Source organism: Dendrobates tinctorius, unplaced genomic scaffold (assembly GCF_039654945.1).
Source record: "Dendrobates tinctorius isolate UK_male_01 unplaced genomic scaffold, ASM3965494v1 ptg000085l, whole genome shotgun sequence".
In the NCBI taxonomy this organism is placed as follows: Eukaryota; Metazoa; Chordata; class Amphibia; order Anura; family Dendrobatidae; genus Dendrobates; species Dendrobates tinctorius.
In genome coordinates, this window is record NW_027361753.1 from 136,049 (window position 1) to 163,327 (window position 27,279).

A 27,279-nucleotide genomic window follows, 5' to 3' on the forward strand; every position below is an offset into this window, starting at 1 on the left:
CCGGCCACCTGAGGAAGAGGACTGCGATTGAACATCAGGAGTTTCTGATTGGATTTAAGGCAGCCGACTCCCTAGTTTTTTGCTGGTGAATTTTCCTGACTGTGGCTTCTGGTTTCCAGTTTGGTTCCTGCCTTCCTAAAGCTAAGTTTTCTCTGCTATTGTTCATATGAGTTTTTGTCTGGTTTACTTAGTTTTTGTGTTCAGCCAGCCCTGACTGGGACTGGGCTGAATCCCCATTTTGTCTCTGATCAGTTGGATCTCTTTTGCTCTGTCTTCAGAATATACCTGAGTGCTGATATAGGGAATTGGCCTTTTTCTATCAGACGTGTTAGACATTTTTTGGCAGGGTTTTTTGCGTGATTGCAGACAGCAGCTTTTATTTCCTGTCCTTTCTAGTTAGTAAGGGCCCCATCGTTTGCTCAGCCTATCTTTCTATCTATGTTTGTGTTTTCATCTTGTTTCACCGACAATACATGTTGGGGGCTGTCTATTGCTTTGGGGTCTGCTCTGGGGCAGTTTAGATTTTCCCTTTCTTTCTTTAGGCTTATTTAGTTCTCCGGCTACTGCTAGTTGTTGTGGATAGAATCAGGGGTCTGCAATCCGCTAGTTACCAACCTCTCCGGTTTTCTGGGCTTAGCTTGCTTTTTGTTTTTTCCTCCTCGGTGACTCATTCATAACAGCAGGAGCTCCGGCGCAGTGGACAAGTGTCCAGCATCAAAAGGCCCATCAGTGGACCCTATTCCTCCTTCAGAACCAATACCCGCGGCTGATTTGTGAGTGATCTTCATGAAAGTTCACCTTTGTAATCGGGGTCCCCCTTCTCTTTCAATATTCAGAGAGGAAAAAGTTTGGCTAAAACCAAGCACAGAAGTTGTCCAATGTGTAAGGAGGACTTACCTATCACCTGCGATAAAAGACTCTACCATTCATGCATAGAAGAGGTGTTATGTGAGGAGACCCCAAATTTTGCCTCCGAACTAAGATCAGTAATCAAGATGTAGGTTGAAAGCATCTTTAGATCCCTCTCACAAGGAAGGAAACAGAGGGCCAGCAGGCACCCCAAGTCTGAGTCCGCTATTTCCGAGGAGAAAGACTCTGGTTCATCAGACGCTTTCTCATCCTCAGACGAAGAATTGGGGGGCGCCATTGTTTCCCATTAGAAGAGATAGGTCTAGTTAAAGCAGTCAGATCCACTATGAGGTTGTAATATCAACATCCTGGGATAAAGCCCCAAAATTAGATGTAGAGGTATCAAAGGCTTCCAAGAAATGTGCCGTCCCCTTTGAGGACATAGGAGTTTTAAAAGACCCACTAGACAAAAAGGTGGATTCCTTCCTTAAAGGCACATGGGAAACATCAGGAGGCAGTTTAAGACCTGCTATAGCAGCAACCTGCACCTCTGCATCCCTAATGATATGGCTAGACCAATTGGAACTACCGCTCCGGGATAGGGATCCAGAGACAGTATACTGGAGTCCATTACCTTAATGCAGGGGGCTGCGGCTTTTCTGGCGGACTCATCAGCCGAGTCTGTTCAACTGGCGGCCAAGTCTACAGCTCTCTCTAACGCAGCCCGTAGAGCACTTAAATGCTGGCCTGGAGACATAGAAACTAAATCAAAATTATGCTCCATCCCCTGTGAAGGAAATTTTCTGTTTCGGCTAACATTAGATGATATCTTTCAGAAGGCAGGGAATAAGAAAAAGGGGTTCCCTAACCTGCCCATTTCTGCATATAAACGTATAAACGGTCCTTTCTGAGTAAGACATTTTTCTGTAGGCAAGGTAAAGGGCCTGACTATCGCTTACGCTAGGGGCTGATGTCAGAGCCACTAAAAGGACCGTTTTGAGGTACATACCGTAATCATAAGCAAGGCAAAATTAAAGGGTTCAAAGAGGGGATCAGTTAGTGCTAATAAGACCAAATATTCATCCCATATAGAGACCTCTACCCTGAGGAACTTTTGAGTCTTTGTTTATGGGATGTGATAATATGCATCCCTCAGATCCACGGCTGTCGTTATTAAACAATTGGGAAACCATATTCTGATGGCTGATTTTATTGACTCCATCGTGAAAGTTTAAGTTGTTACATACTTGTTAATAGTCTGGTTTGTTCACCAGAAAAAATGGGGAATAGAATCCTTCCGTCCTTTCCCCCAGGAGGGACTCCCTGGAGGACAGCTTTGCCCACTAGATCCAACAGCTCGTGTTCCAAGGCCCTTTGTTCCTCTAGAGAGGATCATAGAGGAGTTACTAGAAAGTTCTGAGGAGGGAATGAATGAAGGTCTATCCTTAGGCCTGACTTGATTACGTTTAGCAGGGACTCTTGGAAATCTTTTCCCAGGCCGGAAGAAGCGGGATAGCCTGCGCCCCACCTGGGAAGGACCGTCACTTGGAGGGCTTTCTATCATGAGAGAACTCCCAAAGAAAAACCCTATCTGAAGACCTTCCCCTCACCAAGATCCTAGAGGACAGTTATTTTAAAACTTGACGCTGTTTACTTGCCCAAGGTATCATCTCGGTTCCATTGGTCCTAAGAGTTAGTCCGTCCTTCCTTTTACTCCAACTCCAAAAATGCAAGAAAAGAATTTCCAATCATTAGACGTAAAAAGGAGTCTGGTTCAGTTCATAGCGTCCGCCCAGGTCTGTAGAGAGGATCGGTCTCTGTGTGCTTTCATGGGCCTAGGAAGAGACTCAAGGGCTCAAAAAGTACCTTTGCAAGATGGATAAGAGATGCTATTTCGTTGGCCTACTCATCTAGTAGGAATGTCGCCCCGGAGGGTCTGAGAGCTCATTCCACATGAGCAGTGGAAAGGTTGAAGGTATCAATAGAGAAGATCTGTAATCCTGCCACTTGGTCATCACTCTTTACCTATTATAATCGGTATCGGCTGGACCTAGCCTCTTCTTCTAACCTAACCTTTGGGAGATGGGTTCTACAGGCAGTGATCCCTCCCTAAGACTTAAGATACAATTCTTTGTAATTCATTCTGTGGTGCTCTCATGGGGACGAATAAAGACGTAGTTACTTACTGGTAACTGGATTTCTGAGCCCATGACAGCACCCTTATATCCCCTCCCATCACGTGTGGGTGAATATGCTTTCATTTTTTGTGATGTGGTTTATGTATAGACATGGATAATTCTTTATAAGTATTATGATAAGTTTTAATTTTTGGCAATAACCTGGCGTCTTCCTATGCTCTGTAAACAACTGTTGCTATGGAGAGGTGCCGCCCTTTTATCGGTAGGTTTCCTGTCCCTGAAGGGCAGATCCCATCTCTCCGTGGTGCTGTCATGGGGTCTGAGAAATCTCATTACCGGTAAGTAGCTACATCTTTCCAGTAGTGTCTAAGGGGTTAAATGGCCATGGTCAATGTCAACATTAATCATGGCTGATGCAGCAGTGTGTCAGGTATAGTGGACAGCTGACAGCTGCTGGATTCTCACCCATTGGGGGAACGCTATTCGCTGATATCTCTGGTCAGTTTTAAGTTGTATTGGTGGTCTCTAATCTGATCTCTCACCATTTTGAGCATGTTGATGGAATAATGGCTGCAGAGCTGAGTAAAATGTCATTTTTAATTTCTCATAGCCTTTGCAGAGATATTAACGTAAAATTTAGATAATTTGTTATAGATCAAGTGGGCATCAGAGATTCTTTTCCCTGCATATGTTGACCAGTCATAAGCAGGAGGTGGCCTGCAGGGGAAAGAAAATTAATGAACATGCACCCCAGAAGGTCAGAAGAACATGCCTTCAGTGAGATGTACGGTAATGATAGATGATCTCTGCATCTACTGTGTAGAATCGAGCAGAGCTGAGTGATTATAAAAACATTCAGCTTTCATCTCCCCACAGTCAGTATGGGGGTTAGGTGGAAACAGCTGAGCTGGGCTTTCTCATTACAAACACCTCTGCAGCTGCCGCTCTCCTCTGACAGTCCCTTCAGCGTTGATTTATACCCCTCCCCCACACTGACTGCAGTGCGATGAATTCTGAAAGTGTTTATAATCACTCAGCTCTGCTGTGCTCGCTACAGTAGCTATAGAGATTAGAGCTGGGATATGTCTCTCAGGAGAATCCATCTCCTTCAGACCTTCTAGGAGCATATTCTTCTCCTCCTTGAGTATGTATCATGTATATAGGAAATATATTCCCTAGAATTCCTGATAACATCTGCTAGGTGCCCAACATGGGTTAACCTCAGACTCTGCTCACTACGTAGTGACAGCTAGGCTTCTTCATTTACTATAATGAAATGTGATAGGTAAGCGAGGGTCAAGGGTGATCGGGATCACAGAGGTAAAACCGGGGCTGCTGCGGTCAGATTCCCTTGCCTGGAGTAATCCGTGCCTTGGGTTACATATGGCGGCTCTGTGCATCTCCTGCACCTATTTAATTACTTGACACCACCTGCGGTTTCTGAAATGATCAGTGTCATCTGCACTACACGCAGATGTTTTTCACATCATGAGAATGAGATTTGGTTGAAAGGGTGGTCCGGTGGTCCCTGCTGCAGCGGCCAGGTCCCTATTCCGTGGCGGCTGCATGGGAGCTGTACAACCCGCCGTTTACCTGCTGCTATCTCTTGCGGCACTTTTGATTAACCAACAGGAGAGGTTCTCTTGGCTCCCGCTATCGGCCACGGTTTACCAGGGTCCTGCGGATCGAGTCTCTCTTTGCATCACATTCTCAATGCTGACACTGTGATATGCAGCGGGTTTTATGCAATCATCCATGCTGTATAGCTACCTGCCCCAAGTATCATTGTGTCCCAGTATGGCTTATATGGGCCTGTGCGATCTAAGCCGTACAGAAGTGATGGTGGGCTACTGCATATCGTTGATTGTACTCAGCCAGGGTACATGAGCCTTACCTATCCGCCATGGAGTGCAGGACATAGTGGCTGCTGCTTCAATCTCTGTGTATATTCACACATGGTAGACATACTTCACATGTGCAGTAGCAGCCATGTGGATTCAGCATCTCGCCACATCTGCAACCCTTATAATCATCCCATGGTGGAAAGTTGAGTAACTTTCTAATAACTTTTCTAATATAGTTTGGTTGGAATTCATTACCACTTTGCAATAAAACAGGAGTGTAAAAGCTGCCAATTTTTTCTTGCAACATTTTCCCCAATTTTTGTATGTGTACACGAAGTACCCGCTGACTTTACATAGAAGACGCTTCTGGAAAACGCGGGCGATGTGTTTTCCCTGAATCTTCGTCTTTGACGTCTCTAGGGCCATTTCTGCAGCATATACTAGTGAAGTTGCCTGGAGAAGGCTCAGGTCTGCTGCTTTTAGCCACAGAGGCTCGGAAGGACAGAACATGTGCGCAGCGATTTGTCCATTCTTTTTAGCATTATATCAGGCGGAATCCACCTGAAAAAGATGCCGCATGCACAGACCCGGAGGTGGTTTTTTTCTAAAGCGCCATAGATTGGTGGGAGCAGTAGAGTTTGGCGCAGTAAATTAAGGAAATCTGTTGCTTTCCTAATTATGTCCTTCTAGCGATGAGCGAGCGTCCTGGGATAAGGTGTTATCTGAGCATGCTCGGGTGTTAAGAGTGCCTTCGGCGTGCTCAAATACTATGTTCAAGTCCTTGCGGCTGCTCGACAGCCATAACACATGCAGAGATTGCCTGTTTTTAGGTAATCCCTGCATGTGTTGTACCTGTCGAACAGCCGCAGGGACTCGAACATATTTTTAGAGCACGTCGAAGTCACTCTGTTAGCACCCGAGCATGCTCAGATAACACCTTATCCCAGCACGCTGGCTCATCACTAGTCCCTATATAAGGGCTGATCCTCCCATTTTCTATTCATAGGGGGGCTGCAAAAGGGAAAAAAAATGGATCAGGGATTGTTGGATTTGTACTTGCCATGGATCTCGTTGCACAGTACAGTGTTTTGGTCCTGATAGAATTTCAACCTTTGGTTGCGAACATGGTTTCTATTCACAGAAAGCAAGCGGAGATCTTGTAACGAGTGAAAAATGAATATTTTATAAAAGAAAGTTGTGTATTTGGTCATGATGCAGTGATGAAGCCTAATCGTCGATCAATGATATAGTTTGTTCATAAACGTTCTATGTCTCCCGCTTTCCCACAGCGCTCATTCCATATACTCGTACAGAGGCTTTTATGTTAAAGGGAACTTGTCAGTGTAAGGAAATAGTGGTGTGGCTGTATAGAGGATCATACAATAATAAAAACTATACCTCTTTTTGTAAAGATCCTATGTTCCGATCATGAGAAATCCAGTGTAGAAGACGTATGCAAATCAAATCAGGCTGGAAGTGCACTAGGGGCGTGGCAATGCACTTATGCTCCAGTGCACTTCCAGCCTGATTTGCATGTGTCTTCTACACTGGATTTCTCATGACCAGAACATCGGATCTTTACAAAAAAAGTTTCATTTTTATTGGGGGGGCCAGCACCTGTACAGCCATACCAGTACTTCCTCAAGTAAAAACCTCCAGAATTTCCTTAAAAGGAATCTTTTACACCCCCCATGACGTACAGGTGCGTCTCACAAAGTTAGAATATCATCAAAAGTTTTTTTTTTTCAGTTCTTCAATACAAAAAGTGAATCTCCTATATTATATAGCGTCATTACACACAGAGTGATCTATTTCACGTGTTTATTTCTGTTAATGTTGATGATTATGGCTTACAGCCAATGAAAACCCAGAAATCATTATCTCAGTAAATAAGAACTTTATACCACCAGTTTGAAAAATGATTTAGAATCTGAAATGTTGGCCTCCTGAAATGTATGTTCAGTAAATGCAGTCAATACTTGGTCGGGCTCCTTTGGCATCAATTACTGCATCAATGCGGCGTGGCATGGAGGCGATCAGCCTGTGGCACTGCTGAGGGGTTATGGAAGCCCAGGTTGCTTTGATAGCAGCCTTCAGCTCCTCTGCATTGTTGGGTCTGGTGTCTCTCATCTTCATCTTGACAATACTCCATAGATTCTCTATCGGGTTAAGGTCAGGTGAGTTTGCTGCCAATCAAGCACAGTGATACTGTTGTTTGTAAACCAGGTATTGGTACTTTTGGCAGTGTGGACAGGGGCCAAGTCCTGCTGGAGAAAGATATTTCCATCTCCAATAAGTTTGTCGGCAGAGGGAAGCATGAAGAGCTCTAAAATTTCCTTGTAGACGACTGCGCTGACTTTGGTCTTGATAAAACACAGTGGACCTACACCAGCAGATGACATGGCTCCCCAAACCATCACTGACTGTGGAAACTTCACACTAGATCTCCAGCAGCTTGGATTGTGGCCTCTCCACCCTTCCTCCAGACTCTGGGACCTTGATTTCCAAATTAAATGCAAAATTTACTTTAATCTGAGAACAACACCTTGGACCACTGAGCAACAGTCCAGTCCTTTTTCTCCTTGGCCCAGGTAAGACACGTTTCCTATTGGTCATGAGTGGCTGACACAAGGAATGTGACACTTGTAGCCCATGTCCTGGATACGTCTGTGTGTGGTGGCTCTTGAAACAATGACTCCAGCAGTGACTTGTGATTTTCCCCCAAATTTTTGAATGGCCTTTTCTTAACAATCCTTTCAAGGCTGCGGTTATCCCGGTTGCTCGTGCACTTTTTCTACCACACTTTTTCCTTTCACTCAACTTCCCATTAATACACTTGGATACAGCACTCTGTGAACAGCCAGCTTCTTTAGCAATGACCTTTTGTGGCTTCCTCTCCTTGTGGACTGTGTCAGTGACTGCCTTCTGGACATCTGTCAGGTCAGCAGTCTTCCCCATGATTGTGGAGCTACTGAAACAGACTAAGGCTATGTGCCCACGTAGCGTTTAAATCCGGACACTGAAAACCGGACTCTCTCCCAGAAATCGTGTGGTTTTTTCCAGCGCGATTTTACCGCGATTCTGTTCGCGATTTTTGCGTGCGATATTCAAGCACTTTCCAAGCGATTTGAAGCATCGCTTGGAAAGTGATTGACAGGTTGGTCACACTCGTCAAACATAGTGCTTGACAAGTGTGACCAGGTTTTTACTATTGAGGCCGCCTATGCGGCCTCAATAGTAAAAGAAAGAATGTAAAAAATAATTAAAAAAATAAAAAATCGGGGTATATTTACCTTCCGGCGTCCCGCGCTGCCATCCCGGGCCTCAGCGTTCCCAGTAATGCCTTGCGAGACCTGTGATGACCTTGGTCTCGCGTTGCTATAGCGATCTCAGGAGACCGCTAGAGTCACGCGAGACTACGTCATCACAGGGCCTTGCCGCAAGGCATTACTGGGAACACTGAGGCCGGGAATGCAGCGCGGGACGCCGGAAGGTAAATATACCCCGATTTTTTATTTTTTATTCTTTTTTTTACAGGGGTATGGTACCCAGGGCCTGGAGGACAGTCTCCTCTCCTCCACACCGTGGGTACCAACCGCACATGAGACGCTTAACTTCCCGCATGGTGGGCACAGCCACATGCGGGAAGTAAGCGATTCTCATACATTCCTATGGGTGCGGAATCACGGCAATTCTTTGCGATTCCGCACAAAAGAATGATCATGCTGCGATTTTTTTCCGCGATGCAATATCGCCGCGGGAAAAAGCGCAGCATTAGCACAGCATGTGCGGAATACCATAGGAATGCATGGGGGGCGTCATGTACAAGATTTTTAAACGTTTTCGTGCTGAAAATCGCGGCAAAAACGCTTAAAAATCGCATTGTGGGCACACAGCCTAAAGGACCTTTTTAAACACTTAGGAAGCCTTTACAGGTGTTTTTTTGTTCTACTTTACTGAGATAATGACTTTTGGGTTTTCATTGGCTGTAAGCCATAATCATCAACATTAGCAGAAATAAACACGTGATACAGATCACTCTGTCTGTAATGACTCTATATAATGTATGAGATTCACTTTTTTGTATTGAAGAACTGAAATAAATTAACTTTTTGATGATATTCTAATTTAGTGAGAAGCACTTGTATATGACCACTAATATGAGGCATACAGGTAGGACTAGCTTAACATTTCTATTACCTGTATCATATTAATAGATAGGATACTGTACATCCCAGGGGGTGACAGACACGTCGATGCCCTACCGTGTATGGGGCACCGAATACAACCCGTAGGATGGATCGTGAAGAGGTCTGTAGACGTTGTGTCTATTGTTCCTCTTTTTCCCCGTACACCATATTAATCTGCTTTTCCTGGTGAGCAGACTGATCTTTATCTAATAATATTAAGGAAATGTCCAAACCGCAGACCGTTGTCTGCCTGGGAAAAACGAGTGAGACGTCAGGAGCATTCAGAATATTAAGGAGGAACGTGGTCCTGAGATGGTGCCAGACCGACGACCATCGCCCGGGGACCTCGCGCCAGCAGTCCCCGCTCCGCTCCGTGTAAATGCAAACTACTGAGAGTATAAAAATAATTGTCTCCCCGCTCGGGGTGTACGCGAGCCTTGGAAAAATATTTTGTCTCTGCGGCCACGAGTATTTAGTGTCAGGAATGTTCCGCACTAAGTTTCTCAAATCTCTGGTTTTATTAGGAAATCCTGTTTACAGTCCTGCACTCAGACAATCGGCTTTATTGGAGGAAGATGAAGTTTGGACATAAATCATTAATTTGCTCGGTTTTCCTTAATTGCCTGATGTCCAGGACCGTCCGCAGACATGGGCTTTCTCTGCGGCAGCTTACCCGGCAGCCGGGAAGGGCCACGAATAATCAACGTGTCGTAAAAACGAGGGATGCTTAAATGGAGATCACACATACTGTTCCCAAGATTTTTTTTTTTTTTTTGTTTGGTTCAAATTTTTATTATCTTTACCAAGGGGGATGTCAAAACAAGGAATACTCAGTAGAGCAGCCGCAGCAGTGAAATAATGGCAAAACCAGTGCGCCATTGACCTGGTGACAGGTCTTCTTTAAGCCATGACCATATTGGCATATGGGACCAAGTAAGGATAAGAAATACTAAATGCTCAAAATCAGGAGCAAGTCTTCATAAATATGTCACAATAAGACATTTTGAAATTAAGAAAAAATAACTGCTCCAACTACAGTATTACAATTGTCTGTTTATATGCTCAAATATGTTTTCATTTTTGAACCTCCATAGGAAAACAGTTCAGTTATCATACATCCTGTATTATACCCCAGAGCTGCACTCACTATTCTGCTGGTGCAGTCACTGTGTACATACATTACATTACTGATCCTGAGTTATATCCTGTATTATACCCCAGAGCTGCACTCACTATTCTGCTGGTGTAGTCACTGTGTACATACATTACATTACTGATCCTGAGTTACATCCTGTAGTATACCCCAGAGCTGCACTCACTATTCTGCTGATGCAGTCACTGTGCACATATATTACTGATCCTGAGTTACATCCTGTACTATACTCCAGAGCTGCACTCACTATTCTGCTGGTGCAGTCACTGTGTACATACATTACATTACTGATCCTGAGTTATATCCTGTATTATACTCCAGAGCTGCACTCACTATTCTGCTGGTGTAGTCACTGTGTACATACATTACATTACTGATCCTGAGTTATATCCTGTATTATACTCCAGAGCTACACTCACTATTCTGCTGGTGCAGTCACTGTGTACATACATTACATTACTGATCCTGAGTTACATCCTGTATTATAGCCCAGAGCTGCACTCACTATTCTGCTGATGCAGTCACTGTGCACATACATTACTGATCCTGAGTTACATCCTGTATTATACCCCAGAGCTGCACTCACTATTCTGCTGGTGCAGTCACTGTGTACATACACTCACTGGCCACTTTATTAGGTACACCATGCTAGTAAGGGGTTGGACCCCCTTTTGCCTTCAGAACTGCCTCAATTCTTCGTGGCAGAGATTCAACAAGGTGCTGGAAGCATTCCTCAGAGATTTTGGACCATATTGACATGATGGCATCACACAGTTGGCGCAGATTTGTCGGCTGCACATCCCTGATGCGAATCTCCCGTTCCACCACATCCCAAAGATGCTCTATTGGATTGAGATCTGGTGACTGAGGAGGCCATTTGAGTACAGTGAACTCATTGTCATGTTCAAGAAACCAATCTGAGATGATTCGAGCTTTATGACATGGCGCATTATCCTGCTGAAAGTAGCCATCAGATGTTGGGTACATTGTGGTCATAAAGGGATGGACATGGTCAGCAACAATACTCAGGTAGGCTGTGGCGTTGCAACGATGCTCAATTGGTACCAAGGGGCCCAAAGAGTGCCAAGAAAAAATTCCCCACACCATGACACCACCACCACCAGCCTGAACCGTTGATACAAGGCAGGATGGATCCATGCTTTCATGTTGTTTACGCCAAATTCTGACCCTACCATCCGAATGTCGCAGCAGAAATCGAGACTCATCAGACCAGGCAACGTTTTTCCAATCTTCTACTGTCCAATTTCGATGAGCTTGTGCAAATTGTAGCCTCAGTTTCCTGTTCTTAGCTGAGAGGAGTGGTACCCAGTGTGGTCTTCTGCTGCTGTAGCCCATCTGCCTCAAAGTTCGACGCACTGTGCGTTCAGAGATGCTCTTCTGCCTACCTTGGTTGTAACGGGTGGCAATTTGAGTCACTGTTGCCTTTCTATCAGCTCGAACCAGTATGCCCATTCTCCTCTGACCTCTGGCATCAACAAGGCATTTACGGCCACAGAACTGCCGCTCACTGGATTTTTTTTCTTTTTCGGACCATTCTCTGTAAACCCTAGAGATGGTTGTGCGTGAAAATCCCAGTAGATCAGCAGTTTCTGAAATACTCAGACCAGCCCTTCTGGCACCAACAATCATGCCACGTTCAAAGGCACTCAAATCACCTTTCTTCCCCATACTGATGCTCGGTTTGAACTGCAGGAGATTGTCTTGACCATGTCTATATGCCTAAATGCACTGAGTTGCCGCCATGTGATTGGCTGATTAGAAATTAAGTCTTAACACACAGTTGGACAGGTGTACCTAATAAAGTGGCCAGTGAGTGTACATTACATTACTGATCCTGAGTTATATCCTGTATTATACTCCAGAGCTGCACTCACTATTCTGCTGGTGTAGTCACTGTGTACATACATTACATTACTGATCCTGAGTTATATCCTGTATTATACTCCAGAGCTACACTCACTATTCTGCTGGTGCAGTCACTGTGTACATACATTATATTACTGATCCTGAGTTACATCCTGTATTATACCCCAGAGCTGCGCTCACTATTCTGCTGGTGCAGTCACTGTGTACATACATTACATTACTGATCCTGAGTTATATCCTGTATTATACTCCAGAGCTGCACTCACTATTCTGCTGGTGCAGTCACTGTGTACATACATTACATTACTGATCCTGAGTTACATCCTGTATTATACCCCAGAGCTGCACTCACTATTCTGCTGATGCAGTCACTGTGCACATACATTACTGATCCTGAGTTACATCCTGTATTATACCCCAGAGCTGCACTCACTATTCTGCTGGTGCAGTCACTGTGTACATACATTACATTACTGATCCTGAGTTATATCCTGTATTATACTCCAGAGCTACACTCACTATTCTGCTGGTGCAGTCACTGTGTACATACATTATATTACTGATCCTGAGTTACATCCTGTATTATACCCCAGAGCTGCGCTCACTATTCTGCTGGTGCAGTCACTGTGTACATAAATTACATTACTGATCCTGAGTTATATCCTGTATTATACTCCAGAGCTGCACTCACTATTCTGCTGGTGCGGTCACTGTGTACATACATTACATTACTGATCCTGAGTTACATCCTGTATTATATATACCCCAGAGCTGCACTCACTATTCTGCTGATGCAGTCACTGTGCACATACATTACTGATCCTGAGTTACATCCTGTATTATACTCCAGAGCTACACTCACTATTCTGCTGGTGCAGTCACTGTGTACATACATTATATTACTGATCCTGAGTTACATCCTGTATTATACTCCAGAGCTGCACTCACTATTCTGCTGGTGCAGTCACTGTGTACATACATTACATTACTGATCCGGAGTTACATCCTGTATTATACTCCAGAGCTGCACTCACTATTCTGCTGGTGCAGTCACTGTGTACATACATTACTGATCCTGAGTTACATCCTGTATTATACCCCAGAGCTGCACTCACTATTCTGCTGGTGCAGTCACTGTGTGCTTGCGTTAGTGTCCCCACATTGATACGTTGGCAGACCCCCAGAGGTTGGCCGGCCTGTCTGTTCATGAGAGGTGTATGAGGGACGGGTGATTTCGTGTAGTTATAAGTTGAGCCCCTGATACTGTTGCTGGTCAGTGCTGGGGAAGTCTGGCAGCGTGTTTCTCGCCTCCATAAAATACAGGGGGGGAGACTGGAGAGATCCCACACCTGCAGAAGAAACAATGGCGCTATGTACGGTGGGGCGAGCGCCGCCATCCCCTGCTCTCCACATACATTTCTCTACACTTTTCCCGACTGTTCCTCTCTTCAGGTCGAGTTCTCTCTTGTTGTATGTCGGTAGTGGCACGCTGTGGGGCTTTTGCCGTTTTCGCTGTGCACGTTGCATTTTGTGCCTTTTTTAGTATGTGACATGTATTCCAGCCGGTTTCCATTACTGGTCGTCCCATGTTGAGCCTCTTTCCATATTCCGCTCCGTTCTGTCTGTGGGATCTCACAATAGCACTGGCTCCCATGAAGCAGGATCACAATATCTCGGTTTTATCTCTCTTTATTAACATTCTTCTTTTTTTTTTTCTTTTTTCCTCTTTTAGTTTGTTTTCATTGCTGTCTAAAAAGCACAACAAAGTCCTGGAGCAAGCCACACAGTCCCTGCGAGGGTCCCTTGGCTCCGACGACTCTCCGTTTCCTGACTACGTGAGTATCTAACTGCAAGAGAGTGTCTGGGCGAGGCAGCTTTTCAGCCGGCTGATCAGGATGCTGACACCCTAGGCTGCCACAGTCTGACGAGCTGACACCAAGATTCAACCGCGAGACTCTTGGGATGACTTCACGTCTCACATGTGGTTTACTGTGCACACAGTTGTGACATGAGCCCATCGCCGGTGCGATACACCACCGCTCTCCGTGCAATGTACGCAGGGCCACAATAGACTTTATAGGGCAGAGAGGAATGTCCTGGTGTCCATAATGGCCACATTGTTGTTGTTATTTATTATTATAGCGCCATTTATTCCATGGCGCTTTACATGTGAGGAGTGGTATACATAATACAAACAAGTACAGTAATCTTGAACAATACAAGTCACAACAGGTACAGAAGGAAAGAGGACCCTGCCCGCGAGGGCTCACAATCTACAAGGGATGGGTGAGGAGACAGTAGGCGAGGGTAGAGCTGGTCATGCAGCGGTATGATACTGTAGGTTGTAGGCTTGTCGGAATAAGTAGGTCTTCAGGTTTATTTTGTAGGCTTCCACGGTAGGTGAGAGTCTGATATGTTGGGGCAGAGCATTTCAGAGTCGGCGGGGGGGGGGGGGGGGGATGATGCACAAGAGAAATCTGGTTTGTGATTGTGGGAAGAGGAGATGAGGAGAGTCGAGAAGATCATCTCGTGAGAATTGGGGATTGCATGCAGGCAAGAACTGACAGACTAGGTCATAGATGTATGGAGGAGACAGGTGGTGGATGGCTTTGTATGCCATGGTTAGGGTTTTGAACTGGAGTCTTTGGGTAATGGGGAGAGGCGAGGGAATATGTGAATTAGTCTGCAGCAGAGTTTAGGATAGATTGGAGGAATTCTAGAGTGTTACAGGGGATGCCACAGAGGAGGAGGTTGCAGTAGTCAAGGCGGGAGATGATGAGGGCACGGACTAGGGTTTTTTCAGATTTTTGATTAAGGAATGTACAGATCCAGATAATATATTTCAGTTGGAAGCAGCAGGAAGTGGAAAGAGCTTGGCTATGTGGTTTGAAGAAGAGATTCAAGTCCAGGGTTACCCCAGGCAGCAAGCTTACAAATCTGGGGGGAGTGAGCAGCCATTGATTTTAATGGATAGGTCTGTTGGGGGGGTGAGTGAGATGGGGGGAAAGATGATGAATTCTCTTTCGTCCACGTTAAGTTTTAGAAATCTAGCAGGGAAGAAGGATAAAAAGCGGACCGATTTTGTGGGATTCTGGTTAGTGAGGAGGTGATATCGGGTCCAGTGCAGGAGAGGTTAGGGAGACATTTTGGTCCTGTAGTTTTGAGGCATATGGGAGAAGTGATATAGACACCCGGGATAGGTCAAGGGAGGGTTTTTGGAGGATGGGTGTGATTGAGGCATGTTTGAAACTTGAGGGGAAACCGCCAGTTGTTAGTAATAGTATCCTACAAAAAAAATGTAAAGGAGCAATAGCTCAGAAAAAGTAAACAGTCAGGTGATTAAAAATGTGCAAATAATCTTTATTATTCAATAACTCACACATGAATAGTATGGGCGTAAATAGCCCCAAAGTACAATAACAGGACGAGAATAGAAGGGGTAAAGAACCAGACAGCAAATATACTGATTCCCGTGACTGGGGACTGTACATTTGTATGTGATATCAGTTGTTAGTGATAGGTTGAAGTGATGGGTTACGGTTGGGATGAAGACTGTGCTGAGGTTTGGGATGTGTGACTGGATCGAGTTGAGAGCACAGGTGGTGAGATGTGATCTTGAGAGTCGAGAGGAAAGTTGATCTTTTGGTGGAGAAGCTGGTTTTAGGGGAGGAGGGCTGAGTAGTTATGAGGAGAGGCTGTAGGCCAAAGATTTATCTGATATCGATCTTCTGCTTGAAGAATGAGACAAAAGTCTTTAAGTCAGACGAGTGGAAGAAGGTGCTGAGGGACTCAGCAGATAATTGAAAGTGTAGAATAGCTGTTTAGTGTTAAGAGACTGTGAGGATATGAGAGATGAGAAATAGGTTTGTTTTGCTGCAGTGAGTGAGGACTTGAAAGTGGGATCATTTACATCTCCGCCTAGCAACCTTGGAAGCCCGCCTCAGTTCTTTAGTCAGGCTGGTGTGCCAGGGTTGTCTGTTGATTGTACAAGCTTTAAATGTGTAAGGGGGCCGAAGCATACAAGAGCTGCAGCTAATGTGGTATTTAACGCGGCAGCAGCATCTTTACTGTGTAAGGAACTTATGTCTGCAAAGCGGAGAAGGTATAGTAGTGATATTCTTGTACATAGGGGGAGTATTATAGTAGTTATATTCTTGAACATAGGTGCAGTATTGTAGTAGTTATATTCCTGTACATAGGGACAGTATTATAGTAGTTAAATTCTTGTACATAGGGGGCAGTATTGTAGTAGTTATATTCCTGTACATAGGGACAGTATTATAGTACTTAAATTCTTGTACATAGGGGCAGTATTATAGTAGTTATATTCTTGTACATAGGAGCAGTATTATAGTAGTTATATTCTTGTACATAGGGGAAGTATTATAGTAGTTATATTATTGTACATAGGAGCGGTATTATAGTAGTTATATTCTTGTACGTAGGAGCAGTATTATAGTAGTTATATTCTTGTACATAGGGGCAGTATTATAGTAGTTATATTCTTGTACATAGGGGCAATATTATAGTAGTTATATTCTTGTACATAGGGACAGTATTATAGTAGTTATATTCCTGTACATAGGGACAGTATTATAGTAGTTATATTCTTGTACATAGGGGCAGTATTATAGTAGTTAAATTCTTGTACATAGGGGGCAGTATTATAGTACTTAAATTCTTGTACATAGAGGCAATATTATAGTAGTTATATTCTTGTACATAGGGACAGTATTATAGTAGTTATATTCCTGTACATAGGGGCAGTATTATAGTAGTTATATTCTTGTACATAGGAGCAGTATTATAGTAGTTATATTCTTGTAATTAGGAGCAGTGTTATAGTAGTTATATTCTTGTACATAGGAGCAGTATTATAGTAGTTATATTCTTCTACAAAGAGGCAGTATTATAGCAGTTATAGTCTTGTACATAGGTGGATAAATTAATACATGGTTACCAATTTTTGTGTTCACTGGATGTGGACAACATGGTTAAGGAGTCCTAACTGGGTAGCTCAGGATCGCTGGAATGTCTGTCAGCTGTTCTTGTGGGGAAACACGGCACAGTTTGCTGGGAATAATAAAGAGGGCTTATGGTATCTAACAGAATTCCTGCTGGAAAGTCTGAAATAACAAAAGGCCCTAGCTGTAAATATTACTGAAATCCAAACTGTTAATGTGAATAATTTTCTGCACAGTTTTAATCGTGGGCTAAAAACGCATTTCTTTAGACGGGCCTATTGCCCCACCTCACTTCTCTTACTATCCTCTTTGGCCCCTACAAAATTCTCCTCAAAATCATGACCCCCCCCCCAAGTATCTGTGCACACCCTCCATCCACTTAACAGCCCTCTGTCTGTACACATACTGGATGGTGACCGGTTCATGCAGCATTATGTGCAGACCCTATTTAATATGTAAGTCGACAAGGACAGGGTCCTCTCCCCTCTGTACCAGTATGTCATTGTAAATTTGTTTACTGTTAATGATATCTATAACTTTGTATGTAACCCCCTTTCTCATGTACAGCACCATGAGGCAGTATTATAGTAGTTATACTCTTGTACATAGGGGCAGTATTACAGTAGTTATATTCTTCTACATAGGGAGCAGTATTATTGTTTATATTCTTCTACATAGAGGCAGTATTATAGTAGTTATATTCTTGTACATAGGAGCAGTATTATAGTAGTTATATTCTTGTACATAGGGAGCAGTATTATAGTAGTTATATTCTTGTAATTAGGAGCAGTGTTATAGTAGTTATATTCTTGTACATAGGAGCAGTATTATAGTAGTTATATTATTGTACATAGGAGCGGTATTATAGTAGTTATATTCTTGTACATAGGAGCAGTATTATAGTAGTTATATTCTTGTACATAGGGGCAGTATTATAGTAGATATATTCTTGTACATAGGGGCAGTATTATAGTAGTTATATTCTTGTACATAGGGGCAGTATTATAGTAGATATATTCTTGTACATACGGGCAGTATTATAGTAGTTATATTCTTGTACATAGGGAGCAGTATTATAGTAGTTATATTCTTGAACATGGTGAGTAGTTTTGTAGATATATCTAATTTTATCAAATTTATTTTTATTATATGTATATGTTCATATGTATTTACATATGTATGTGTGTCTATGTATGTGTATGTGTGTGTGTGTATATATATATATATATATATATATATATATATATATATGTATATATGTGTGTGTATATATATATATATATATATATATATATATATATAGTAGTATTTTAATTATTAATGGGTCTGTTCATTGTAACATGTTTGAAGGAAGGCAGTTCTGATTTCATGAGATGTTGTTTATCTTCCATTAATAGTAATAATTAAAGCCCCAATACATTCTGCAGCACTTTATAGTTTTAGTGGTGACTGATAAAGACAAGACATTACAGAATAAACTTAACTCAAATACCATAGTGAGGGTCCTGCTGCTCACAAGCTACAATCTATGAAGAAATAAGGGAGACACAAAATATAAATGGTAAAAAGTGCTTATATTGTACAATACAGCCAAATATTTATTTATATAGCGCCATTAATTCCATGGTGCTGTACATGAGAAAGGGGGTTAAATACAAAGTTATAGATATCATTAACAGTAAACAAATTTACAATGCCATACTGGTACAGAGGGGAGAGGACCCTGTCCTTGTCGACTTACATATTAAATAGGGTCTGCACATAATGCTGCATGAACCGGTCACCATCCAGTATGTGTACAGACAGAGGGCTGTTAAGTGGATGGAGGGTGTGCACAGATACTTGGGGGGGGGGTCATGATTTTGAGGAGAATTTTGTAGGGGCCAAAGAGGATAGTAAGAGAAGTGAGGTGGGGCAATAGGCCCGTCTAAAGAAATGCGTTTTTAGCCCACGATTAAAACTGTGCAGAAAATTATTCACATTAACAGTTTGGATTTCAGTAATATTTACAGCTAGGGCCTTTTGTTATTTCAGACTTTCCAGCAGGAATTCTGTTAGATACCATAAGCCCTCTTTATTATTCCCAGCAAACTGTGCCGTGTTTCCCCACAAGAACAGCTGACAGACATTCCAGCGATCCTGAGCTACCCAGTTAGGACTCCTTAACCATGTTGTCCACATCCAGTGAACACAAAAATTGGTAACCATGTATTAATTTATCCACCTATGTACAAGACTATAACTGCTATAATACTGCCTCTTTGTAGAAGAATATAACTACTATAATACTGCCCCTATGTACAAGAATATAACTACTATAATACTGCCCCCTATGTACAAGAATATAACTGCTATAATACTGCCCCCTATGTACAAGAATATATCTAGTATAATACTGCCCCTATGTACAAGAATATAACTACTATAATACTGCCTCTATGTAGAAGAATATAACTAATATAATACTGCTCCTATGTACAAGAATATAACTACTATAATACTGCCCCTATGTACAAGAATGTAACTACAATAATACTACCTCCTATGTACAAGAATATAACTACTATAATACTGCCTCTATGTAGAAGAATATAACTACTATAATACTGCTCCTATGTACAAGAATATAACTACTATAATACTGCTCCCTATGTACAAGAATATAACTACTATAATACTGCCCCTATGTACAAGAATATAACTACTAGAATACTGCCTCTATGTAGAAGAATATAACTACAATAATACTGCTCCCTATGTAGACGAATATAACTACTATAATACTGCCCCTATGTATAAGAATATAACTACTATAATACTGCTCCTATGTACAAGAATATAACTACTATAATACTGCCCCCTATGTACAAGAATATAACTACTATAATACTGCTCCCTATGTACAAAAATATAACTACTATAATACTGCCTCTATGTAGAAGAATATAAACAATAATACTGCTCCCTATGTAGAAGAATATAACTACTGTAATACTGCCCCTATGTACAAGAGTATAACTACTATAATACTGCCTCTATGTGCAAGAATATAACTGCAATAATACTGCCCCTATGTATAAGAATATAACTACTTTAGTACTTCTATGTACAAGAATATAACTACTATAATATTAACCCCTATGTACAAGAATATAACTACTATAATACTGCCTCTATGTACAAGAATATAACTACTATAATACTGTCCCTATGTACAAGAAAATAACTACTATAATACTGCCCCTATGTACAAGAAAATAACTACTATACTACTGCTATGTACAAGAATATAACTACTATAATACTGCCTCCTATGTGCAAGAATATAACTAATACTGCCTCTATGTAGAAGAATAGAACTACTTTAATATTGCTCCTATGTACAAGAATATAACTACTATAATACTGCCTCTATGTACAAGATTATAACTACTATAATAGTGCCCTATGTACAAGAATATAACTACTATAATACTGCACCCTATGTACAAGAATATAACTACTATAATACTGCCCCTATGTACAAGAATACATATAGTTATACAGTATATATTATATAGTTATATAGTAGAGTACATGTATAGAAGTGTTGCACATAAATATACACCGTACAGACCAAAAGTTTCTCATTCAAAGAGTTTCTTTCTTTTCATGACTATGAAAATTGTAGATTCACTCTGAAGGCATCAAAACTATGAATTAGCATATGTGGAATTATATAATTAACAAAAAAGTCTGAAACAACTGAAAGTGTCTTATATTCTAGGTTCTTCAAAGTAGCCACCTTTTGCTTTGATTACTGCTTTGCACACTCTTGACATTCTATTGATGAGCTTCAAGAGGTAGCCACCGGAAATGGTCTTCCAACAGTCTTGAAGGAGTTCCCAGAGATGCTTCGCACTTGTTGACCCTTTTGCCTTCACCCTATGGTCCAGCTCACCCCAAACCATCTCGATTGGGTTCAGGTCTGGTGTCTGTGGAGGCCAGGTCATCTGGCGTAGCACCCCATTTCTCTCCTTCTTGGTCAAGTAGCCCTTACACAGCCTGGAGGTGTGTTTGAGGTCATTGTCCTGTTGAAAAATAAATGATGGTCCAACTAAACGCAAACCGGATGGAATAGCATGCCGCTGCAAGATGCTGTGGTAGCCATGCTGGTTCAGTATGCCTTCAATTTTGAATAATCCCCAACAGTGTCACCAGCAAAGCACCCCCACACCATCACACCACCTCCTCCATGCTTCACGGTGGGAACCAGGCATGTAGAGTCCATCCGTTCACCTTTTCTGCGTCGCACAAAGACTCGGTGGTTGGAACCAAAGATCTCAAATTTGGACTCATCAGACCAAATCACATATTTCCACTGGTCTAATGTCCATTCCTTGTGTTCTTTAGCCCAAACAAGTCTCTTCTGCTTGTGGCCTGTCCTTAGCAATGGTTTCCTAGCAGCTATTTTACCATGAAGGCCTGCTGCACAAAGTCTCCTCTTAACAGTTGTTGTAGAGAGGTATCTTCTGCTAGAACTCTGTGTGGCATTGACCTGGTCTCTAATCTGAGCAGCTGTTAACTTGTGATTTCTGAGGCTGGTGACTCGGATGAACTTATCCTCCGCAGCAGAGGTGACTCTTGGTCTTCCTTTCCTGGGGCGGTCCTCATGTGAGCCAGTTTCTTTGTAGCGCTTGATGGTTTTTGCCACTGCACTTGGGGACACTTTCAAAGTTTTCCCAATTTTTCAGACTGACTAACCTTCATTTCTTAAAGTAATGATGGCCACTCGTTTTTCTTTACTTAGCTGCTTTTTTCTTGCCATAATACAAATTCTAACAGTCTATTCAGTAGGACTATCAGCTGTGTATCCACCAGACTTCTGCACAACACAACTGATCGTCCCAACCCCATTTATAAGGCAAGAAATCCCACTTATTAAACCTGACAGGGCACACCTGTGAAGTGAAAACCATTTCCGGTGGCTACCTCTTGAAGCTCATCAAGAGAATGCCAAGAGTGTGCAAAGCAGTAATCATAGCAAAAGGTGGCTACTTTAAAGAACCTAGAATATACGACATATTTTCAGTTGTTTCACACTTTTTTGTTAATTATATAATTCCACATGTGTTAATTCATAGTTTTGATGCCTTCTGATTGATTCTACAATTTTCATAGTTATGAAAATAAGGAAAACTCTTCGAATGAGAAGGTGTGTCTAAACTTTTGGTCTGTACTGTAAATATATATATATATATATATATATATATATATATAGCACACAAAAATAAAGGGAACACTTAAACAACACGATATAACTCCAAGTCAGTCACACTTCTGTGAAATCAGTCTGTACAGTTATGAAGCAACACCGACTGTGAATCAATTTCCTGCTATTGTGCAAATGGAACAGACAACAGGTAGAAATGATCGGCAATTAGGAAGACACCCCCTATAATGGAGTGGTTCTGCAGGTGGGGACCACAGACCATTTCTCTTTTCTCATCCTTTTTGGCTGTTGCTTTGGTCACTTTTGCATTTTGTCATTGCTCTCATCCTTAGAGGTACTGTACAGTAGCATGAGGCAGTGTCTACAACCTACAGAAGTTGCTCAGGTAGTGTAGCTTATCCAGCATGGCACATCAATTCGAGCTGTGGCAAGGAGGTTTGCTGTGTCTGTCAGCGTAGTGTCCAGAGGAGGCGCTACCAGGAGACAGGCCCGTACACCAGGAGACGTGGAGGGGTGCATAGGAGGGCAACAACCCAGCAGCAGGACTGCTACCTCCGCCTTTGTGCATGGAGGAACAGGAGGAGCATTGTCAGAGCCCTGCAAAATGACCTCCAGCAGGCCACAAATGTGCATGTGTCTGCACAAACGGTTAGAAACCGACTCCATGAGGATGGCCTGAGCGCCCGACGTCCACAGATGGGGGTTGTGCTCACAGCCCAACACTGTGCAGGACACTTGGCATTTGCCACAAAACACCAGGATTGGCAAATTCACCACTGGTGCCCTGTGCTCCTCACAGATGAGAGCAGGTTCACACTCAGCACGTGGCAGAGTCTGGAGACTCCTTGGAGACCGATCTGCTGCCTGCAACATCCTTCAGCATGACCGGTTTGGCAGTGGGTCAGTAATGGTGTGGGGTGGCATTTCTTTGGAGGGCCGCACAGCCCTCCATGTGCTCGCCAGAGGTAGCCTGACTGCCATTAGATACCGAGATGAAATCCTCAGACCCCCTGTGAGACCATATGCTGGTGCGGTTGTCCCTGGGTTCCTCCTAATGCAGGACGATGCCAGACCTCATGTGTCTGGAGTGTGCATTGAAGCCATGGACTGGCCTGCCCGTTCCCCAGACCTGAATCTGATTGAGCACATCTGGGACAGCATGTCTTGCTCCATCCACCAATGTCACGTTGCACCACAGACTGTCCAGAAGTTGACGGATGCTTTAGTCCAGGTCTGAGAAGAGATCCCTCAGGAGACCATCCGCAACCTCATCATGAGCATGCCCAGGCGTTGTGGGGAGGTCATACAGGCACGTGGAGGCCACACACAACACTGACAATGGTACTTTATTGTTTAAAAAACCACAAATGTGGTATACACCAGAAAAAGCGTGACTAAAGATGAAAAACAAAAATTAAAGTGTTCAAACAAACAAGCCCATACTAAGGTGACACCTTGGAATCCCTCGTAAAGACTAAGCTGTATCCTGCCTGTCCGCGGAGGTTGGCACCCTAGGGGGGGAACGTTGTGGCGCCCCCGCTCAACGATGGCTGTCCCTAGGGGCCCTGATAAGCCCTACCGCCACTAGTGGTCCCTTCTACCCGATGCAAGATATGGGAACCCCTATCTCTAGACAGAGACCAAGCTGCTCTAAAGAGGACCCTGTGTCCCAGAGCAAAGAGGTTAAAATTAAATAGAACACATATGGCAATCGGTGGTCAGATTAGAGCAAGAGACATCATAATAGAAAAAACAGTTTGTGAATAGTGCCTCAATCTCATGTAGAAGATCTCTTAATATATAGAAAAGGCACTGACTCTAATAAGTCATAACACACAGAACGGATAAAGGCTATATCCCATTGCTGTATAAATACAGAAAAAATGCAGAACTGCCACAGCGATACTCATCTGCATTTTCTGCCACCTGCCAACAACCAGTTAATGCCTCAACGCGTTTCGCCTTATTAGGCTCATCAGGAGGCCCGATGCTGCGATATCTTGTGTCCCATAAAGGTGCAAATAGCTTACCGATACTCAGTGCAACTCCCCTCTTTAAAGCCGCCATGCAGAGCAACAGCTCCGCCCACTCACGTTGCATGGCGTCTCTGCGCGCCAATTGCCTCGACACCCATCCACTGTTGCTCCAATCAGCTAACCGGACTCTCCAGCAGCGTCATGGTGACCAATCCGATGTCCTCAGACAGAAAGTCTCCCAGCATTCACCAATCAGCAGAGCTGAAACTGTTTGCCACGTCTGACATACACGCAGCGTCACTGCTGGATCGCCAATCAAATGTCTGTGGATAAGCCATCTCACAGCGCTCTCAAAGCGCTGCGGCTTAGAATCGCTGTCCACTCCGAAGTATATCACCCACATGTAAAATACACTCTCCAAATAAATCCACAGTAAAGCGCTAGGTATGGCACATAGACCGATGCTCAGTAGTCTTAATTAGAGTTGAGCGACTTTGGTCGGATCGGGTTTCGTGAAACCCGAATGAAACAAAATAAGTTTCAGATGAAACTCGTCCGACTAGAGCAAAACAAAGTCGGAGTTTCGTCCGAAACCCGACCCCAATGCAAGTCAATGGGAAATAAAAGTCGGAACTTATTTTGTTTCATTCGGGTTTCACGAAACCCGATCCGACCAAAGTCGCTCAACTCTAGTCTTAATATGTTTTTCTTTTTTCGGCATGATGATTAGCATGCAGGTACGCAAATGTAAATCGCATCATAACCTTCAGCGGTGTGAACAGGAGTCAGTGGGCATGCCCCTCATTAAATGAATTGAACACTTTTACAATCAAAATATATATACCTATAGGAAAAAAGCATTATAGCACATATATATAGATCCTATAGTTGTTAATCCGATGTTAAATGATTTGCAAACATAGTTGGAGATAATAATAGATATGCATCAATATATATATACAGCATCCCTAGCACACACCTGTTAAAAAATTATTATGCCAATGGAGCTGAGATTAATAAGAACTGCTCACATTCATTAGAGGGTAGATCTAGATACGGCAGTGAGGAGGGGAATTTTTTATATATATCCAATATTCCATGACAATGCATGGGGATCCCATTAAAAATGGGAAACACAAACAAAACCCAAAAGACCAATATCCTCAAAGCAGAACACATTATTCTACTGTGGCTCATAAGAAACAGGCAAACGACAGTTGCTCATTCAACCCCCTCGGCTCTAGGGACTCCATCCTGAATATCCATTCACATTCTCTCCTAAGAATCATCTTGTCCACATTACCTCCTCTTGGGTTAACATTAACAACCTCTATAGCACAAAATTTGATGTCACCGAGGTCGCCTTTATGGCACGTCCACATATGCATTGCAAGCGGGGTTTCTCTTTGATGCCTTATGTCCCCAAGATGTTCCCCCACTCTTCTTCTGAACTCTCTCCTAGTCTTACCTATGTAATTTTTAGGGCACGAACACGTGGCCATATAGATGACCCCTGTTGTCTTGCAGTTAGAGAAGTCACGATGATAGAAAATCTTGCCTGTACTCGCACTACAAAAGGACTTCCCTGGTCTCATATATTTACAAAAACTGCAATCCCCACACTTAAAAAAGCCGCAGGGTCTCCTATCTAGCCATGTCCCACCAACCCCTGGTCTCCTATAAAGGCTATGGACCAGCATGTCCTTGATTGATTTGCCCTTTCTAAAGGTAATATTGGGACGCTCACCAATGATATTTTTCAAATCCGGATCTAACCTAAGGACATCCCAGTGCTTGGACAGGACCTTCCTGACCTCCTGATGATTTACATCAAAAGTCCCGATGACTCTTATTATTTCTGTCGAGTCTCCAGTCTCACGTTTCTGCAGCAATTTACCCCTGTCTGCTTTCCTTGCAAAGTCATACGCCGTGTTTAAAACATGTTGTGGGTATCCCTTTGCCTTAAACCTACAGAACATGTCACCAGCCTGTTTATGGAACAGGTCATTCCTGGAACAATTCCTCCTCAATCGTAGGAATTGTCCCTTCGGGATGCCTCTCTTGAGGGGAACTGGGTGGTGGCTCTGCCAATGTAATAAACTATTTGTACTTGTCGGTTTCCGAAATATACTAGTGGAGACACCTCCCATTAGATCTTTTTTGATTTTGATATCTAAAAATGGTATTTCGGTTTTATGAATTTCTGAGGTAAATCTCAGGTTCACATTATTTTGATTCAGTTCTCTTACAAACTCTTCAAACTGATCTTTTTCCCCTGTCCAAATCATAAAGACATCATCTATGAACCTGTACCACAGAGAAATCAGACCGTGCCACCACTTCTCTTCTCCTCCAAACACAATAGTCTCCTCCCACCAGCCCAGGAACAGGTTTGCATACGAAGGGGCACAGGGGCACCCCATCGCAGTGCCCCTGAGCTGGTGGTAGAATTTTCCATCAAAACAGAATGCATTATGGGTCAATACATATCGCAAGAGCGAGCACAAAAAAGTATTATGCCCTCTACAAGCTATTGACCTCTGACTCAAATAGTGTCCCACACCTCTGATGCCTACGTCATGTGGTATATTGCTATAGAGTTCTTCTATATCAATAGAAGCCAACCAAGCATCCCCCTCCAGATGTACGCCCTCTAATTTTAGCAATAGGTCGGATGTATCCCTTAAGTATGATGGCATAGAGACCACAAAGGGGCGTATTATCTGGTCGATATATAAACCGCTATTTTGTGTCAAAGAGTCCACACCTGATACAATCGGCCTCCCTTTGAGGGGATTGAGGCCCTTATGTATCTTTGGCAATGCATAAAAGGTGGCTACCATTGGAAACTTAGGAATAATGAAATCAAATTCAGTCTTTGAGATCAAGCCCTCCACTAGGGCCCTATCCACAATCAATTGCAACTCCCCTTTGAAGGTGACCATAGGATTCTCTTTTAAGACCTCATATGTCGAATTATCCTGCAGTATAGCCTGGCACATTTTACGGTACTCAGCGTGGTTCAAGATTACCATATTACCCCCTTTGTCGGAGGGTTTCACTACT

At 43.0% G+C, this 27,279-nt stretch overlaps 1 protein-coding gene across 1 annotated transcript in view; it reads left to right on the forward strand.

Moving 5' to 3' along the window:
• Positions 1-27,279, forward strand: part of DYM (dymeclin) — a gene marked incomplete at its 5' end in the record, with an annotated part of 271,700 nt that overhangs the window by 134,372 nt on the left and 110,049 nt on the right. The window contains one exon of the mRNA XM_073584839.1: positions 13,794-13,896. Coding sequence (XP_073440940.1) covers positions 13,794-13,896 — 103 coding nt within the window. The remainder of the gene's footprint in view (positions 1-13,793; positions 13,897-27,279) is intronic.